At 42.2% G+C, this 17,243-nt stretch overlaps 3 protein-coding genes across 3 annotated transcripts; 2 read left to right on the forward strand and 1 right to left on the reverse strand.

The window, feature by feature from the left end:
* Positions 1–6,715: 6,715 nt before the first annotated feature.
* LOC308083428 (hatching enzyme 1.2-like) lies at positions 6,716–7,507 on the reverse strand (the record flags this gene model as incomplete). Its single annotated transcript, XM_080425743.1, has 1 exon — positions 6,716–7,507. One exon carries the CDS (start codon positions 7,505–7,507, stop codon positions 6,716–6,718), a length of 792 nt encoding a protein of 263 aa, XP_080281869.1.
* A 3,494-nt stretch (positions 7,508–11,001) lies between these two features.
* On the forward strand, positions 11,002–11,796 carry LOC308082588 (hatching enzyme 1.2-like; the record flags this gene model as incomplete). Its single annotated transcript, XM_080424419.1, has 1 exon — positions 11,002–11,796. One exon carries the CDS (start codon positions 11,002–11,004, stop codon positions 11,794–11,796), a length of 795 nt encoding a protein of 264 aa, XP_080280545.1.
* A 3,239-nt stretch (positions 11,797–15,035) lies between these two features.
* LOC308082594 (hatching enzyme 1.2-like) lies at positions 15,036–15,830 on the forward strand (the record flags this gene model as incomplete). The annotated part of the gene is made up of 1 exon (XM_080424434.1): positions 15,036–15,830. The coding sequence occupies one exon, from the start codon at positions 15,036–15,038 to the stop codon at positions 15,828–15,830; it is 795 nt and encodes a 264-aa protein (XP_080280560.1).
* Positions 15,831–17,243: the final 1,413 nt, after the last annotated feature.

Below are 17,243 nucleotides of genomic sequence, written 5' to 3' on the forward strand. Positions count from 1 at the left end.
AAATACTACCAGTCTGTTATTTTTTCTATTATATTTGTTATTTTGTTCACAGACAGAGACTCATTCAGTCTCGTTCAGTGTTGCCTGCCTATCTGCCTCGTTCAAATGGTCATCTTTCTAAGCCTGATTTATACTTTGTCATACAGTTGTGTCTCATGGCGAAAATAGCTTGTAGAGCGGCTATTTTCACCGCGTGATACCATCATACTGTACAGTACAACTGAGTATAAATAAAGCATAAAAATGCCCCCACTTCGCCGGAAGTCAAATCACTGGAAGTCAAAACAACAATCCACTCCCTAGTGTTGTTTCTAAGAAAACAGAGCAAACACACCCCCCTTCATTTTAATATTCAAATGAGCGTACAGTATGTAAAAAACAACAAGTATGTAAAGCACTTAAGTAAAAAAAATAAACTATATATTTTGTACCTCTCCTGACACCACAAATTGTTCAACTCCGTTTAGCATTTGAGGATTCCATTTTTCAGAGGGGAATTGGTCCATGTGAGAGGGGTGGGGATCGGGGAATATTCTGCTAGATCATTTCACAACACGAGACAATTTACAACCTCAATAATGCATGCAGAGGAGTTGTTAAATAATTGAGCTAAGACGGATGTGCAATGAAGATTCAAACCCACTCCCCGGTCTATGAAGACCACCAGCTGCTTGCAGGAATTGCGGGAAGTTAAAAAGCATTCCATAAATGAATTGGAGAGCATTCAATTCAACTTGTCTTGTCTAAAAACAAGTTGTAACACTTTCCAGTCAACCGCGTTTTTCTAATGACACAAGAAGTGAGCATAAAAATGCCACACTGACAAATTCAAGAGCCAACAATTAGGCAGATTATCTTTAGTGTTTATAAATCTTAAAAACAAAATGAATGAGACAAACGGCAGTTGATGGATGATGGTGGGTCACTCCATCTTGTCTATACAGTCTGGTTGTCCGGTGTCTTCTGATATCTGTCAGTGGTGTAAAGTAACTAAGTACATTTACTCAAGTACTGTACTTAAGTACAATTTTGAGGAATTCTCACTTTACTCGAGTATTTCCCATTGTCAGTACTTTTACTTCTACTCCACTACATCTCAGAGGCAAATATTGTACTTTTACTCCACTACAATTATTAGAAAACTTTAGTTACTAGTTACTTTGCAATTGTCAATTATCATATTATAAAACATACATTAACCACTTTAGCCCTATTGTATACATAGGCTATTTGAAAATAGCCGATCTACAAGCTCACAACGCGTCGCATCGCGACGCGTTGTGAGCTTGTAGATCTGCTATTTTCAAACATTTTAGTACTTTTACTTTGGGTACTTAAAGTACATTTTGATATCAATTCTTTTGTACTTTTACTCAAGTAAATTTTTTATTCCTGACTTTTATTTGTAACAGAGTATTTCTACATTGCAGTATTGGTACTTTTACTCAAGTAAAAAATGTGAGTACTTTTTCCACCACTGTATCTGATCATTATTTTCCCTGACGGTGATACAGCTGCAGCTGGACTCTGTTCACCACCTGGCATCATGTAGCAAACCAACCTTCTTTTCCGGATATTGAACTTAACACACAGCCGTGCAAGGTGTGGAACCATTAACCTTGAACATGTAGCGTATAGTGTAATGCTGAAGTGCAAAATGAGGAAAAGGGTTTTGGCTACTAAAGATCACTTAAAAGACAAAATCGCTCTCTGGCAAAATAAACAATTAGAGGTGAAAACCTTGGCTGCACAAACATTTCTTGTTCTACGTTTGTCGATTTTTATATCAATTGAAAAGTGAATACCCTCTTGGGGCAGCCTATACCAATCATATTCCCACCAAATGTATGTGTGCCTGTTTGTTTTCAAGTTATCTCCCTAACAAACACAAACAGATAGGGTATATTACAATGCCCTTCCATGCACTGCTGTGTGCAGACCAATATCTGAAACTTCTAGATGCAAACACACACACACACACACACACACACACACACACACACACACACACACACACACACACACACACACACACACACACACACACACAATACGTATCCTATCAAAATATTACAGCTAATCTCAAGAACAAAATTCACCAACCACCATTGCTCAACAATGGGAGTAGACTAAAATGAATTGTATTCATTGTTTCTTCATATTCAATAATGTTATACATTTTAATACCCTCAGTTGACTGTGCTGTGTTGTGCTGTAAGCGAGTGGAGTGTACATGCCTCTGCTCTCTGATCTTAACTTGAATCACTAACAGAGTGTCACAATCGTTTCATCACTCCCAGCCTCTGATGAAACTCAGGACTACAAAGGAAAGGTTTTAAAATTATAATGCAGCATATTAGCACTCGTTGGATAGCATTTTCAGTGGGACGCATTTTAATAAGGCACATCGCATAAATTTCGCACTCCCTGTGAATTTCTCCACATGAAGGAAGGAAGGAAGGAAGGAAGGAAGGAAAGGCCTTAGATGTAGGTGTCTAAGTGAGTAGACTGTTAGACAAACTGCAAAATGCACTCCATCCTGTGGCCTCTACTGCTCAACATCTACAGTGCTCCCAATTTCTCAGGACAACAACAAAATATGTTGCCATAACTACCGTATGCAGATGACACAAATTTACATAACCATATCACTAGGACATTATGGTCCAGTACAAGCACTGTAGTAAATGCATATACGTGAGTAAATGCAGTGAACATATCAATGATTGGATGTGCCAGATTTTTCTTTAATTAAACAAATACAAAACTGATTTGTTTTAGGAACCAAAGAAGAATGATTAAAAGTTTGTGCTCTGCTTTAAAACCACAACCCAAGGCAGACATCTTTGTGTAGTCATGGACTCACACCTGAATTTCAACAGCCACATTAAGACAGTAAGAATACATCATGCCTTCGGCCTGGCGGAGACAATCAGTCATCTCCACAAACATTCAGGGAGAGCCACTGTCCGGACAGAAGAGTTACCATCTGCTCTCCCCTGTGAAGTTAATATGTAGCTACAGGACCTTGAGATGTAGTACCACAGCATGGCAAGCAGCGTGTGATCCTGTATGATAAAGGAACCTTGTTAAATTGAAACCTGGCTGCCGTCTGTCCAACTGTTGAGCCCGTCACAGCAACTTTTTTCTGCCTCCAATTCTGTCCGTGATCACTTACTTTGTGTTTCAGTGTAGCATGTTACACAATGTAAGTGTTGTCTTTGACATTTTCTGGTAAGACGACCACTATAATTAATTTGATTGAAGGTAACAAAATGCTAACCGGCTACTTAAATAAATGTTTTGGTTTTCAATTAATTATAGATTCATTGGCTTCTGAAGCAATATGAGATAGAACCATGATCTGTGAATCTGTCTGTGTATAAGTGTGTTTTGTCTGTGTATGTGTTGATCTATGTGTGTAGAGTGCATAAATGTACATGAAATACGTGTGTGTGTGTGTGTGTGTGTGTGTGTGTGTGTGTGTGTGTGTGTGTGTGTGTGTGTGTGTGTGTGTGTGTGTGTGTGCGAGTGTGCGTGTGTGCGTGCGTGCGTGCGTGTGTGTGCGTGTGTGTGTGTGTGCATAGTTGCATACAAGTTTGTCCCCTCAGGAATTCATTAGGCTAACAATCAGATTCTCTGGGAGAAGACATGGTAATTGGTAACTCCTGCTTCTTCTTCCTGTAAATCCTGGTAGTTAGAATATGAGAGAGAACATCCAAGTTCAACAACAGTATAGTCTACTGGATGATCAACAGTGTTAGAGTGTACTCTAGTGGCCAGTGCAATGAAACAGTTCAACCCCCATAACATTGCTTCAAATATGGATTTTTTTTAAATAAAGAAATGTAGAAATAAGTCAATGTATTACAGGTAAAAGTACATCTGTCCCTGGGGGCAATTTGCATGACAACAACATAGGGCCTACATGGACATAGCTAATAAGATACCAGATCTGAACAACAGATTTGCACCTATCAGTACCACCTCTAGGGAGACTAAACAAACTGACACAGAAATCACTATTCAAAAAGCTAATAAAGAGACACCTGGGAAAATGTTTGTTGTAGGATGTACCAGATTGTTTTTAATGCATTTTAATTAGTCTTAAATGTGTTCTTAAATCTTATTTTGTAAATGGACTATATAGTTTGTCTAAAATGTATGTTTTAAATGTATGTATTGTTTTTATATGTGGACCCCAGGAAGACTAGCGGTGCTTTAGGGCACAGCTAATGGGGATCCTAACAAATAAACAAATAAAAATATGCCTTAAGTTGATGGAAGCTTATGGAATGAATAATATATTAGGTTGATATTGGGCTCTCAAGGCACCTTGTGGCAATGCTAAATGCGTGTATACCCCATACTTACTAAAGTGTGTAGCCTACTGTAGATGTTTGATTCTTCATTTGGGAGACACAGGTTGGAATCCAGGTGGTGAAATATTAAGGAATCAGCCTCCCAGCCAACCAGCCACTGAACCAGCCAGGAACTCACCAAGTCAACCATGCAGGCTCAAGCCCGCTAGCCAGCCAGTACAGTCATCATAGCTCTGTTTCCTGTGGCATTAGCTCATAGCTCATACCATCTGGAGATTGTTACTGGGTGGTTACAGGCTGAAAGCAGGAAAGAACGCATCAGCCACAGGTGTTTACACCCTGAACACCCAATGAGGAGAGAGCTGAGTGATGGAAGGGAAGAAACGCATGGTATAGGAGGTAGGGTGTGGGTGTGTGTGTGTGTGTGGGTGGGTGTGGGTGTGGGTGTGTGTGTGTGTGTGTGTGTGTGTGTGTGTGTGTGTGTGTGTGTGTGTGTGTGTGTGTGTGTGTGTGTGTGTGTGTGTGTGTGTGTGTGTGTGTGTGTGTGTGGGTCTAAGCCACACAGTGCTTTAGTCCAAATACAACGTTTGCTAACGGGGATGGAACTCTGGGATTTGTATTATTAGAACGCACTTGATGTGACCACCAGTATCACCAAACCACAAAACAGAAGATCTTCAGGAGTAGGCCTATGACTTAATTTGAGAAAATTAAGATGAGAAAATCAGAAATTCCACGTGGAATTTGTGTGATAAGTAAACCTGTACTATGACTAAAGTGCTTTAGTTGTAGGGTTCAGAGAGGGTAGCAGTGAGTGTTCTCTGGGGTTCTCTCTCAGTGAAAGCGAGGAATTGAAGAGACTGGAGGGAGGCGTTCATTGTTAAGCCAACCGCCTCACCACTTGTGTAAATTCAGTGACTCAGAGGCATCTGCGTTTAAGGCTGGCACCGCTGTAGTAGTCCACCCAAAAAAAAATATAAACTGCTGTATACTGGTACTGAGTGTAACCCAGTGATGATAAAAAAAACACTTCAAGTCTTAGGCTGTGGTTACATTTCAACTGCAACTTCTGTGATCAGATGTGTCAGATCATAACTTGTGTCCACACTTGACACTTCAGTGCAACATCCCTGTTCAGACTTAATTTTTGTATATATATATTTTTTTTAAAAATCTTTTCTGCCTTTATTCAATAGAACAGTGGAGGGATCCAAGAAAATGGAGAAAGAGTCAGAGCCAGGAGATGCCACGCAGCAAATCCCCCGCAAGGCTCAGGAATCAAACCCGGGAATTCAGAATCCCAAGCATTGCGAGATGGTTCTCAGAAATGAACAGTTGTGTCCCTCTTGAGAAGATTACTTATAGTTTAAGAAATGCGTTTGACACGTTTTTGAAGATTTGGCAACCTTATTTGGACTATATGGAAACGTTGTCCCTACCTCAACCTGTATCAGAGATGGTATAGGTTGTTATCTACAGCTATCTCGGTCTAGATCTATTATTTCTCGAAGCTACTTAATGTTTTTACAACAGATTTGTCTCTTCTTGATGTTCCTTTTCTTTCTTTTTTGTACCTTTATTTTTATTATGTTTTGATTATTTGTATCTGTGCTGTCTTTATGTATGTGGGTTTGTATGTGGGGAGGAGGGAGGGATGTGGGGGGTATACTTTGTGAAAAATTAAAATGAAAAATAAAATGGAAACTTGTATTGACAGGAAAGAGGCAGAGGAGAAAATGCTAAATAGGCTGGGGCAGTGTGGGCGGGGCATCATGGACACTGTGGCCTCAGGGCATACATGTTGTTGAAGGGCAGAAGGCCAAACAGAGGGGCCATGGCCTTCTTGGCCTCTATGAAATTCCTGCCCTGCATGAGGTGAAGATACGATTGAAAATATGTGACATGTTCCTTTAATGCTTAACGCCACATACTGTAACTGTACATAAATACATACTCTTTTAGTCACTTAACTGCCTGGGAATGAGACCGTTGTAACTTTGTAATTTAATAAAACATTTGAATGACTTTCACTCATTAGAATATATTAGGTCCCATGAACGTGGGACCTAATGTAACTTGGGGTCCCAAACTGCTGGTTGACATAAACACCTCAGAGAGTGAAGGAATGTTTGTAATACAACTATCAGACCTGTTGTAATTAATGGACGGACGGACACACACACACACACACACACACACACACACACACACACACACACACACACACACACACACACACACACACACACACACACACACACACACACACACACACACACACACACACACACACACACACACACACTAGATTAAATGACCCAAATACACTTTGTTAAGACTATGACACAAACTTTATTAATAACCATATTCATTACATGTGACTACAGGAACTTTCAGCAGTTGTACAGTCTATTAATCCTCACGATATCGAGATAGGACATGCCCTGTCTCTGGCCGATCTGCACGGTGGAGTCTGGGATGGGGGTGATGCTGTCTTTGCCGTACTGGATAGAGAAGGCCGTTCTACCATAGTGCATGATGGAGGAATAGTCATAGGGGGTGCCCAGGTTGTTGGTGTACTGCCTGTAGAAGTTGTAGGCATTGTTGGGGTTGATGTTGTCCCAGTTGATGCGGACGTACTGGTCACGGTCGCTTCTGGTCTGCTCGTGCTGGAAACCCAGGGCATGGTTGATCTCGTGCTGGATGATGCCGTGGTACACGCAGCCATTACGCTTGAGAGAGAGCACTTGCTTGCCTCCGACTCTGCCCAGAGAAGAGTAGCAGCCATCTTTGTTCTCGATGCTGATGTAGTCGCGCTCGTTCTGACGCGGCTCAAAGCGGATGCAGGTGCTGTCGTGGAAGGACTGCATGGCGTATTGGATCCGGTATACCTCCCATGGTGTGAATTCACTGCTCATCGTGTAGGGGATCGTCACGAAGCCACCGGCGTCTTTCTTCCACAGGCAGTTGGAATAAAAACAGTACATGGCGTTTCTGGTTCTGGGAACGAGCAGGTCTCCCTCCAGCAGCATCTCTCTGGAGCCGTTGTTGGAGGACAGAATCATGGTGCTGATGTCGACCGCCTGGTGGTCGTCTGTCTGGACTTCTGATCCACTTCCTTCTTCCAGGATGGGATGGGCCCAGGAGAGACCCAGCAGTAGCAGGAGGCTGAAAAGGAGCTTCATCTTCACGCTCTGTCTGGGGGCTCCTTAGTCTCTGATGGTGCTGGAGATGCTTTGGAGAGGGTGCTTGGAGCTTGGTGACCGAGTCTACAGAGTCCTATAGCCTTTATACTGACCTGCATAGGTGTGTCTGCTGGAGGATTAAGGGTTGTGTCCAGACCCCTGAAGCCTAAACAAACTGTGAAGGGAGGATTCCTCAGACCAACCTGCTGTTTCAACAGTTGTCTGTATTAAAGGGAATTAAAGGGAAAACTAGCATTGATTAAGCGGGCGGGAAACATGAACACAATCAGGTTTACATGTACATTTCAGATGATCAGCTAACTCTAATTATTGTGAAACTACATTTGGATTTCAACATGGTAACCATAAGAAGAGGTCTCACATGATCACAATCCAAACAGACAACTATATAATGCATATCTATGTACCCCATGTTATCTAAAAATAGTCAACAGTCATTATGATATAATTAGTAATTACTTATTACTGACCTCATTAAGTGAACCCTAACATTGTTATTCTGGGGCGAATGAAAATAGCAGATGCAAGCTCACGAGTTACAAGGTAACGCATTGTGAGGTGTTGTGAGCTTGTAGATCGGCTATTTCGTATATAATGTTCACTCTAGATTCAGAATAGGAACGCTAGGGTTCATGTGGTTAATGAGAAAAACACTGCTCATCTGTCAGACCTGGGTGAGATGCTGGAGCCAGAAGGAAACCAAATGAACAATAAAAGGCAGCCTCTGGACACTCAAAGCTGTGCAAACATCATATTTATCATTTCTTTATAGCAAACTCTAGAGTGTCTATAGGCAACTCTTAGAGTGTACAAATGTTACCAAATGGAACCATAGATGCTCAGTGGTACAAATGGATAAATTAATACTGTAGATTTTACTATGTAGGGCACTTTTGCTTTGAGTGAAGAGCGACATCCACTGAGAGACCCAGCTAGAGAAGTAGTTTGTAATGTTCCTGTAGCACTGTAGCAGTGGTGTAAAGTAACTAAGTACATTTACTCAAGTACTGTACTTAAGTACAATTTTGAGGTATTTCTACTTTACTGGAGTATTTCCAATTTTCAGTACTTTTACTTCTACTCCACTACATCTAAGAGGCAAATATTGTACTTTTACTCCACTACAATTATTTGAAAACTTTAGTTATAGTTACTTTGTCTATTTTTATTGTTATTACAAAACATGCATTAACCACTTCAGCCCTATATAAATTTTGGCCATTTGAAAATAGCCGATCTACAAGTGCGACGCATTGTGAACTTGTAGATCTGCTATTTTCAAAAGATTGTTATACATTTGAAAACTTGAAATGGGACATTCTGCATAATGAGTACTTTTACTTTTGGTACTTTAAGTACATTTTGATGCCAATACTTTTGTACATTTTGAATTCCGGACTTTTACTTGTAAAGGAGTATTTCTATATTGTAGTATTGATACTTTTACTAAGTAAATAAATATAGTACTTTTTCCACCACTGACTGTAGTTAACTTTATGGAGATAGACTTGTCTCATAAGGCCCTCATTGGAAACAAGTCCGCAAGGACTTTTATGAACGGACCTGTTAGACAAAGTATTTTAAATGTAACTGTGCTGTTTTACATTTTTGCCTAATAAAATATTCAATCAATCAATCAATAAGTATTTGTGTGAACAGATTGACAATGTGTAAATGTGTATGTAAATAGTTCATCTGTAAATATAAAACACCTTCCACAAATACAAAACATATTTTGTAAATACACAAACTAAAAGGGTTACCATCAAGGTCACAGTCTGTGTTTTTCTTGTACTGCAGTGTCTCATGGTTATGAATATTTTTGAGTCGGATATTGTAGATTCCTGTTCCTAAATGTTTAGGGACATTCAACTTTGAATATAGAGGTGTCTCTATCTACATATAGCCATATTGCGCGCACGCACGTGTGTGTGTGTGTGTGTGTGTGTGTGTGCATGTGCGTGTGTGTGTGTGTGCGCGTGTGTGTGCTATTCTGTGCGCTATTGTGTGCTGTTTTCTAACAGCAGTGTTAGACACATACAGTGTCAGTGGGTAGAGAGGCCTTCTTGGAATCGGAAGGTTCCCGATTCAATCCCTGGCTACTCGTGGCTGCATGTCGAAGAGTCTTTGAGCAAGATGATGAGCAGGTTGGTGACTTGCATGGTTTCCTTTGCCATTGGTGTACGAATGGGAGAATGTAATGCACATTGCAAAGCGGTTTGGAGAAACCGAATTAGCTGTAATAGGCCTATATAGTTCTCTATGGGCAGGGGGAAATTTTAAAAAGGTCACCCGCCTAGTCAGGGAACACCTGTGATGCTGAGACCAAAAGGGCAGGAGAACTGCTCCCCCTCCCACCACCACCACCACCACACACACACTAAACTATTAACAAGAGTTGAAATTTGTTGAATTACAATTCTGACCAAAAAGTGCCATGGATATACTGCAGTAGCACAGTGTAGCAGTAGGGCTTTCACGACTAGAGATTTTTACTGGTCGACTAATTTGACCCAGTGGTAGTCGACTAGTCGAGTTTTTGCCATTATTTTAATGCCATTACTATTATTATTATCCTCTTGCCTTTATTTTTATGCCATTTTAAGGGAAGCGCTTCTGGCACAGCAGCACAGCAGCACAGCAGCGTCTCCAAGGATCCTCAAAAGGGGGTTATTGCCCAATAATAGGCTATTTTTGGGCATACTTTTGTCCCCCTTTTGATAAAAAAAATTAAGGCAGGAGGATATTAATAATAGTAAAGGCATTAAAACAATGCAAAAAAAATAGTTGATTTTTTTTAAAAACAACTATTCGACTAGTACCAACAAGGTCGACTAGTGGTTGGTGAAAGCCCGATTCATGATCATCTTCATAACCCCAGCCATGGCAAATTAAAATGTTTCCCCATTCTATTCCCATCCTGAGGAGTAGGGGTGACCGTGCCTTTGCTGCTGCCGCTCCTAAGCTTTGGAACATCCTGCCCTTCTATATTAGAAGTGCTAATGCTATCGAGGCTTTTAAATCCCTTCTTGAAAAACACTTTTATTCTTTAGCTTTTAATCACACCTAAGTGCATGTCTTGATCTGCTTGTGGTATGTGACTTTGTGTGACTTTGTTGTTGTTGCACTTGCATGCTTTCTCGTTGATGTTTTTTGTCTCTGAACAGCACTTTGGTCAATTTCGATTGTTGTAAATGTGATTTGATTTGATATTAACCAATAGTTGATGTCCCTTTAATGACTGAGGAATACAGACACTGTTGAAACAGCAGGTTGGTCTGAGGAATCCTCCCTTCACAGTTTGTTTAGGCTTCAGGGGTCGGACACAACCCTTAATCCTCCAGCAGACACACCTATGCAGGTCAGTATAAAGGCTAAGGACTCTGTAGACTCAGTCACCAAGCTCCAAGCACCCTCTCCAAAGCATCTCCAGCACCATCAGAGACTAAGGAGCCCCCAGACAGAGCGTGAAGATGAAGCTCCTTTTCAGCCTCCTGCTACTGCTGGGTCTCTCCTGGGCCCATCCCATCCTGGAAGAAGGAAGTGGATCAGAAGTCCAGACAGACGACCACCAGGCGGTCGACATCAGCACCAGGATTCTGTCCTCCAACAACGGCTCCAGAGAGATGCTGCTGGAGGGAGACCTGCTCGTTCCCAGAACCAGAAACGCCATGTACTGTTTTTATTCCAACTGCCTGTGGAAGAAAGACGCCGGTGGCTTCGTGACGATCCCCTACACAATGAGCAGTGAATTCACACCGTGGGAGGTATACCGGATCCAATACGCCATGTGGTCCTTCCACGTCAGCACCTGCATCCGCTTTGAGCCACGTCAGAAGAACGAGCGCGACTACATCAGCATCGAGAACAAAGATGGCTGCTACTCTTCTCTGGGCAGAGTCGGAGGCAAGCAAGTGCTCTCTCTCAAGCGTAATGGCTGCGTGTACCACGGCATCATCCAGCACGAGATCAACCACGCCCTGGGTTTCCAGCACGAGCAGACCAGGAGCGACCGTGACCAGTACGTCCGCATCAACTGGGACAACATCAACCCCAACAATGCCTACAACTTCTACAGGCAGTACACCAACAACCTGGGCACCCCCTATGACTATTCCTCCATCATGCACTATGGTAGAACGGCCTTCTCTATCCAGTACGGCAAAGACAGCATCACCCCCATCCCAGACTCCACCGTGCAGATCGGCCAGAGACAGGGCATGTCCTATCTCGATATCGTGAGGATTAATAGACTGTACAACTGCTGAAAGCTCCTTTTAGAAAAGGCATTAGCATGTAGGTGACACAAAAACCTGACCTAGTTTGACAATATCTCCAGCAGTTTGTGTTGATTTTTCTCTTCTCACATTTCCTGATATATATATCAAAACCCCAAATGTCTGTCAGTATCTGTTATAACTGCAAACATTGAGGACAGAGTAACATAACAGAATGAGGATGATTACATAGAAACCAACCAACCAACTACTACAGTATGTGAAACACTGGTCGCATCGACCTTGTAGCCTTCTGCTTTGATGTGGTCATTATGATAAATGCATTAAGTTCCTGTAGTCACATGTAATGAATATGGTTATTAATAAAGTTTGTGTCATAGTCTTAACAAAGTGTATTTGGGTCATTTAATCTAGTGTGTGTGTGTGTGTGTGTGTGTGTGTGTGTGTGTGTGTGTGTGTGTGTGTGTGTGTGTGTGTGTGTGTGTGTGTGTGTGTGTGTGTGTGTGTGTGTGTGTGTGTGTGTGCGTGTGTGTGTGTGTGTGTGTCCATTAATTACAACAGGTCTGATAGTTGTATTACAAACATTCCTTCACTCTCTGAGAGGTGTTTATGTCAACCAGCAGTTTGGGACCCCAAGTTACATTAGGTCCCACGTTCATGGGACCTAATATATTCTAATGAGTGAAAGTCATTCAAATGTTTTATTAAATTACAAAGTTACAACGGTCTCATTCCCAGGCAGTTAAGTGACTAAAAGAGTATGTATTTATGTACAATTACAGTATGTGGCCTTAAGCATTAAAGGAACATGTCACATATTTTCAATCGTATCTTCACCTCATGCAGGGCAGGAATTTCATAGAGGCCAAGAAGGCCAAACAGAGGGGCCATGGCCTTCTTGGCCCCTCTGTTTGGCCTTCTGCCCTTCAACAACATACATGCCGTGAGGCCACAGTGTCCATGATGCCCCGCCCACACTGCCCCAGCTGATTATAGCATTTTCTCCTCTCCCTCTTTCCTGTCAATACAAGTTTCAGGTTTTTAAACACCAGTGTCTTATTGGGATTCTGAATTCCCGGGTTTGATTCCTGAGCCTGGCGGGGGATTTGCTGCGTGGCATCTCCTGGCTCTGACTCTTTCTCCATTTTCTTGGATCTCTTTTCTGTTCTATTGAATAAAGGCAGAAATGCCCCCAAGAATAAATTTTAAAAAATATATATATATAAAAGAATAAAGTCTGAACAGGGATGTTGCACTGAAGTGTCAAGTGTGGACACAAGTTATGATCTGACACATCTGATCACAGAAGTTGCAGTTGAAATGTAACCACAGCCTAAGACTTTAAGAGTGTTTTTTATCATCACTGGGTTACACTCAGTACCAGTATACAGCATTTTATATATATTTTTTTGGGTGGACCACAACAGCGGTGCCAGCCTTAAACGCAGATGCCTCTGAGTCACTGAATTTACACAAGTGGTGAGGCGGTTGTCTTAACAATGAACGCCTCCCTCCAGGCTCTGAAATTCCTCGCTTTCACTGAGAGAGAACCCCAGAGAACACTCACTGCTACCCTCTCTGAACCCTACAACTAAAGCACTTTAGTCGTAGTACAGGTTTACTTATCACACAAATTCCATGTGGAATATCTGATTTTCTCATCTTAATTTTCTCAAATTAAGTCATAGGCCTACTCCTGAAGATCTTCTGTTTTGTGGTTTGGTGATACTGGTGGTCAAATCAAGTGTGTTTTAATAATACAAATCCCAGAGTTCCATCACCATTAGCAAACGTTGTGTTTGGACTAAAGCACATTGTGGCTTAGCCTTAGACAGACACACACACACACACACACACACACACACACACACACACACACACACACACACACACACACACACACACACACACACACACACACACACACACACACACACACACACACACACACACACACACACACACACACACACACACACACACAATGGCTAAATGTAGATAGAGACACCTCTATATTCAAAGTTGAATGTCCCTAAACATTTAGGAACAGGATTCTACAATATCCAACTCAAATATTCATAACCATGAGACACTGCAGTGCAAGAAAAAGACAGACTGTGACCTTGATGGTAACCCTTTTAGTTTGTGTTTTTGTTTTGTGGAAGGTGTTTTATATTTACAGATGAACTATTTACATACGCATTTACACATTGTCAATCTGTTCACACAAAAACTCACAACTCTCACAACTCTATCTCCATAAAGTTAACTACAGTGCTACAGGAACATTGCAAACTACTTCTCTAGCTGGGTCTCTCAGTGGATGACGCTCTCTTCACTCAAAGCAAATATGCCCTACATAGTAAAACCTTCAGTATTAATGTATCCATTTGTACCACTGAGCATGTATGGTTCCATTTGGTAACATTTGTACACGCTAAGAGTTGCCTGAAGAAGGTCTATGACCGAAAGCTTGCTATAAAGAAATTATAAATATGATGTTTGCACAGCTTTGAGTGTCCAGAGGCTGCCTTTTATTGTTCATTTGGTTTCCTTCTGGCTCCAGCATCTCACCCAAGTCTGACAGATGAGCAGTGTTTTTCTCACTAACCACGTGAACCCTAGCGTTCCTATTCTGAATCTAGAGTGAACATTATATACAAAATCACCGATCTACAAGCTCACAACACCTCACGATACGTTACCTTGTTACTCGTGAGCTTGCATCTGCTATTTTCACTGAATATTCGCCCCAGAATAACAACGTTAGGGTTCACTTAATGTGGTTAGTATAAGTAATTATATAATAATGACTATTTATTTTTAGATAACATGGGGTACATACATAGATATGCATTATATAGTTGTCTGTTTGGATTGTGATCATGTGAGACCTCTTCTTATGGTTACGATGTTGAAATCCAAACGTAGTTTCACAATAATTACAGTTAGCTGATCATCTGAAATGTACATGTAAACCTGATTGTGTTCATGTTTCCCGCCCGCTTAATCAATGCTAGTTTTGCCTTTAATTCCCTTTAATACAGACAACTGTTGAAACAACAGGTTGGTCTGAGGAATCCTCCCTTCACAGTTTGTTTAGGCTTCAGGGGTCTGGACACAACCCTTAATCCTCCAGCAGACACACCTATGCAGGTCAGTATAAAGGCTAAGGACTCTGTAGACTCAAGTCACCAAGCTCCAAGCACCCTCTCCAAAGCATCTCCAGCACCATCAGAGACTAAGGAGCCCCCAGACAGAGCGTGAAGATGAAGCTCCTTTTCAGCCTCCTGCTACTGCTGGGTCTCTCCTGGGCCCATCCCATCCTGGAAGAAGGAAGTGGATCAGAAGTCCAGACAGACGACCACCAGGCGGTCGACATCAGCACCATGATTCTGTCCTCCAACAACGGCTCCAGAGAGATGCTGCTGGAGGGAGACCTGCTCGTTCCCAGAACCAGAAACGCCATGTACTGTTTTTATTCCAACTGCCTGTGGAAGAAAGACGCCGGTGGCTTCGTGACGATCCCCTACACGATGAGCAGTGAATTCACACCATGGGAGGTATACCGGATCCAATACGCCATGCAGTCCTTCCACGACAGCACCTGCATCCGCTTTGAGCCGCGTCAGAAGAACGAGCGCGACTACATCAGCATCGAGAACAAAGATGGCTGCTACTCTTCTCTGGGCAGAGTCGGAGGCAAGCAAGTGCTCTCTCTCAAGCGTAATGGCTGCGTGGACCACGGCATCATCCAGCACGAGATCAACCATGCCCTGGGTTTCCAGCACGAGCAGACCAGGAGCGACCGTGACCAGTACGTCCGCATCAACTGGGACAACATCAACCCCAACAATGCCTACAACTTCTACAGGCAGTACACCAACAACCTGGGCACCCCCTATGACTATTCCTCCATCATGCACTATGGTAGAACGGCCTTCTCTATCCAGTACGGCAAAGACAGCATCACCCCCATCCCAGACTCCACCGTGCAGATCGGCCAGAGACAGGGCATGTCCTATCTCGATATCGTGAGGATTAATAGACTGTACAACTGCTGAAAACTCCTTTAGAATGTAGGTGACACAAAAACCTGACCTAGTTTGACAATATCTCCAGCAGTTTCTGTTGATTTTTCTCTTCTCACATTTCCTGATATATATATCAAAACCCCAAATGTCTGTCAGTATCTGTTATAACTGCAAACATTGAGGACAGAGTAACATAACAGAATGAGGATGATTACATAGAAACCAACCAACCAACTACTACAGTATGTGAAACACTGGTCGCATCGACCTTGTAGCCTTCTGCTTTGATGTGGTCATTATGATAAATGCATTAAGTTCCTGTAGTCACATGTAATGAATATGGTTATTAATAAAGTTTGTGTCATAGTCTTAACAAAGTGTATTTGGGTCATTTAATCTAGTGTGTGTGTGCGTGTGCGTGTGCGTGTGCGTGTGCGTGTGTGTGTGTGTGTGTCCATTAATTACAACAGATCTGATAGTTGTATTACAAACATTCCTTCACTTCTCTGAGAGGTGTTTATGTCAACCAGCAGTTTGGGACCCCAAGTTACATTAGGTCCCACGTTCATGGGACCTAATATATTCTAATGAGTGAAAGTCATTCAAATGTTTTATTACATTACAAAGTTACAACGGTCTCATTCCCAGGCAGTTAAGTGACTAAAAGAGTATGTATTTATGTACAGTTACAGTATGTGGCCTTAAGCATTAAAGGAACATGTCACATATTTTCAATCGTATTTTCACCTCATGCAGGGCAGGAATTTCATAGAGGCCAAGAAGGCCATGGCCCCTCTGTTTGGCCTTCTGCCCTTCAAAAACATATATGCCCTGAGGCCACAGTGTCCATGATGCCCCGCCCACACTGCCCCAGCTGATTATAGCATTTTCTCCTCTGCCTCTTTCCTGTCAATACAAGTTTCAGGTTTTTAAACACCAGTGTCTTATTGTCTCCGCCAGGCCGAAAGGCATGGCGAGAGAGTATGTTTTACCCTCCGTCCGTCCGTCCGTCCGTCCATGTGTCCGTGTGTGTGTCCGTCCTTGTCTGCGACCAGCTAATCTCCGCCACCGTTGGCCCGGTCGCTGTGAAACTGCACACACACACTCCCTGGATGTCCCAGCAGAACCTCTGCCCCACATTTTTCAGATCAGGCTGTCATAGCGCCACCATGAGGCCGACTTTTGCAAAACACATTTTTGGATATGACTCCTACAGATTTTCTCCAAAAAACACGCAAATCTGTACACAGTATCTCTATAGTCATGTGATCATCATGGATCTGTCCGATTTACCAGATTCCATCCTGATTGGCTAAGATTGGCTCCCAAAGTTTGCAGGATTGGATCATTTTGAACACAATGCCTCAAATCATGAACGAAGCATACGATTTCCCTGACATTTTCCACGTAGATTCCCACTTGGCCCAGGAAGAAATGCCACTT

Source organism: Gymnoscopelus braueri (assembly GCF_963280865.1).
Source record: "Gymnoscopelus braueri genome assembly, chromosome: 1".
Classification (NCBI taxonomy): Eukaryota; Metazoa; Chordata; class Actinopteri; order Myctophiformes; family Myctophidae; genus Gymnoscopelus; species Gymnoscopelus braueri.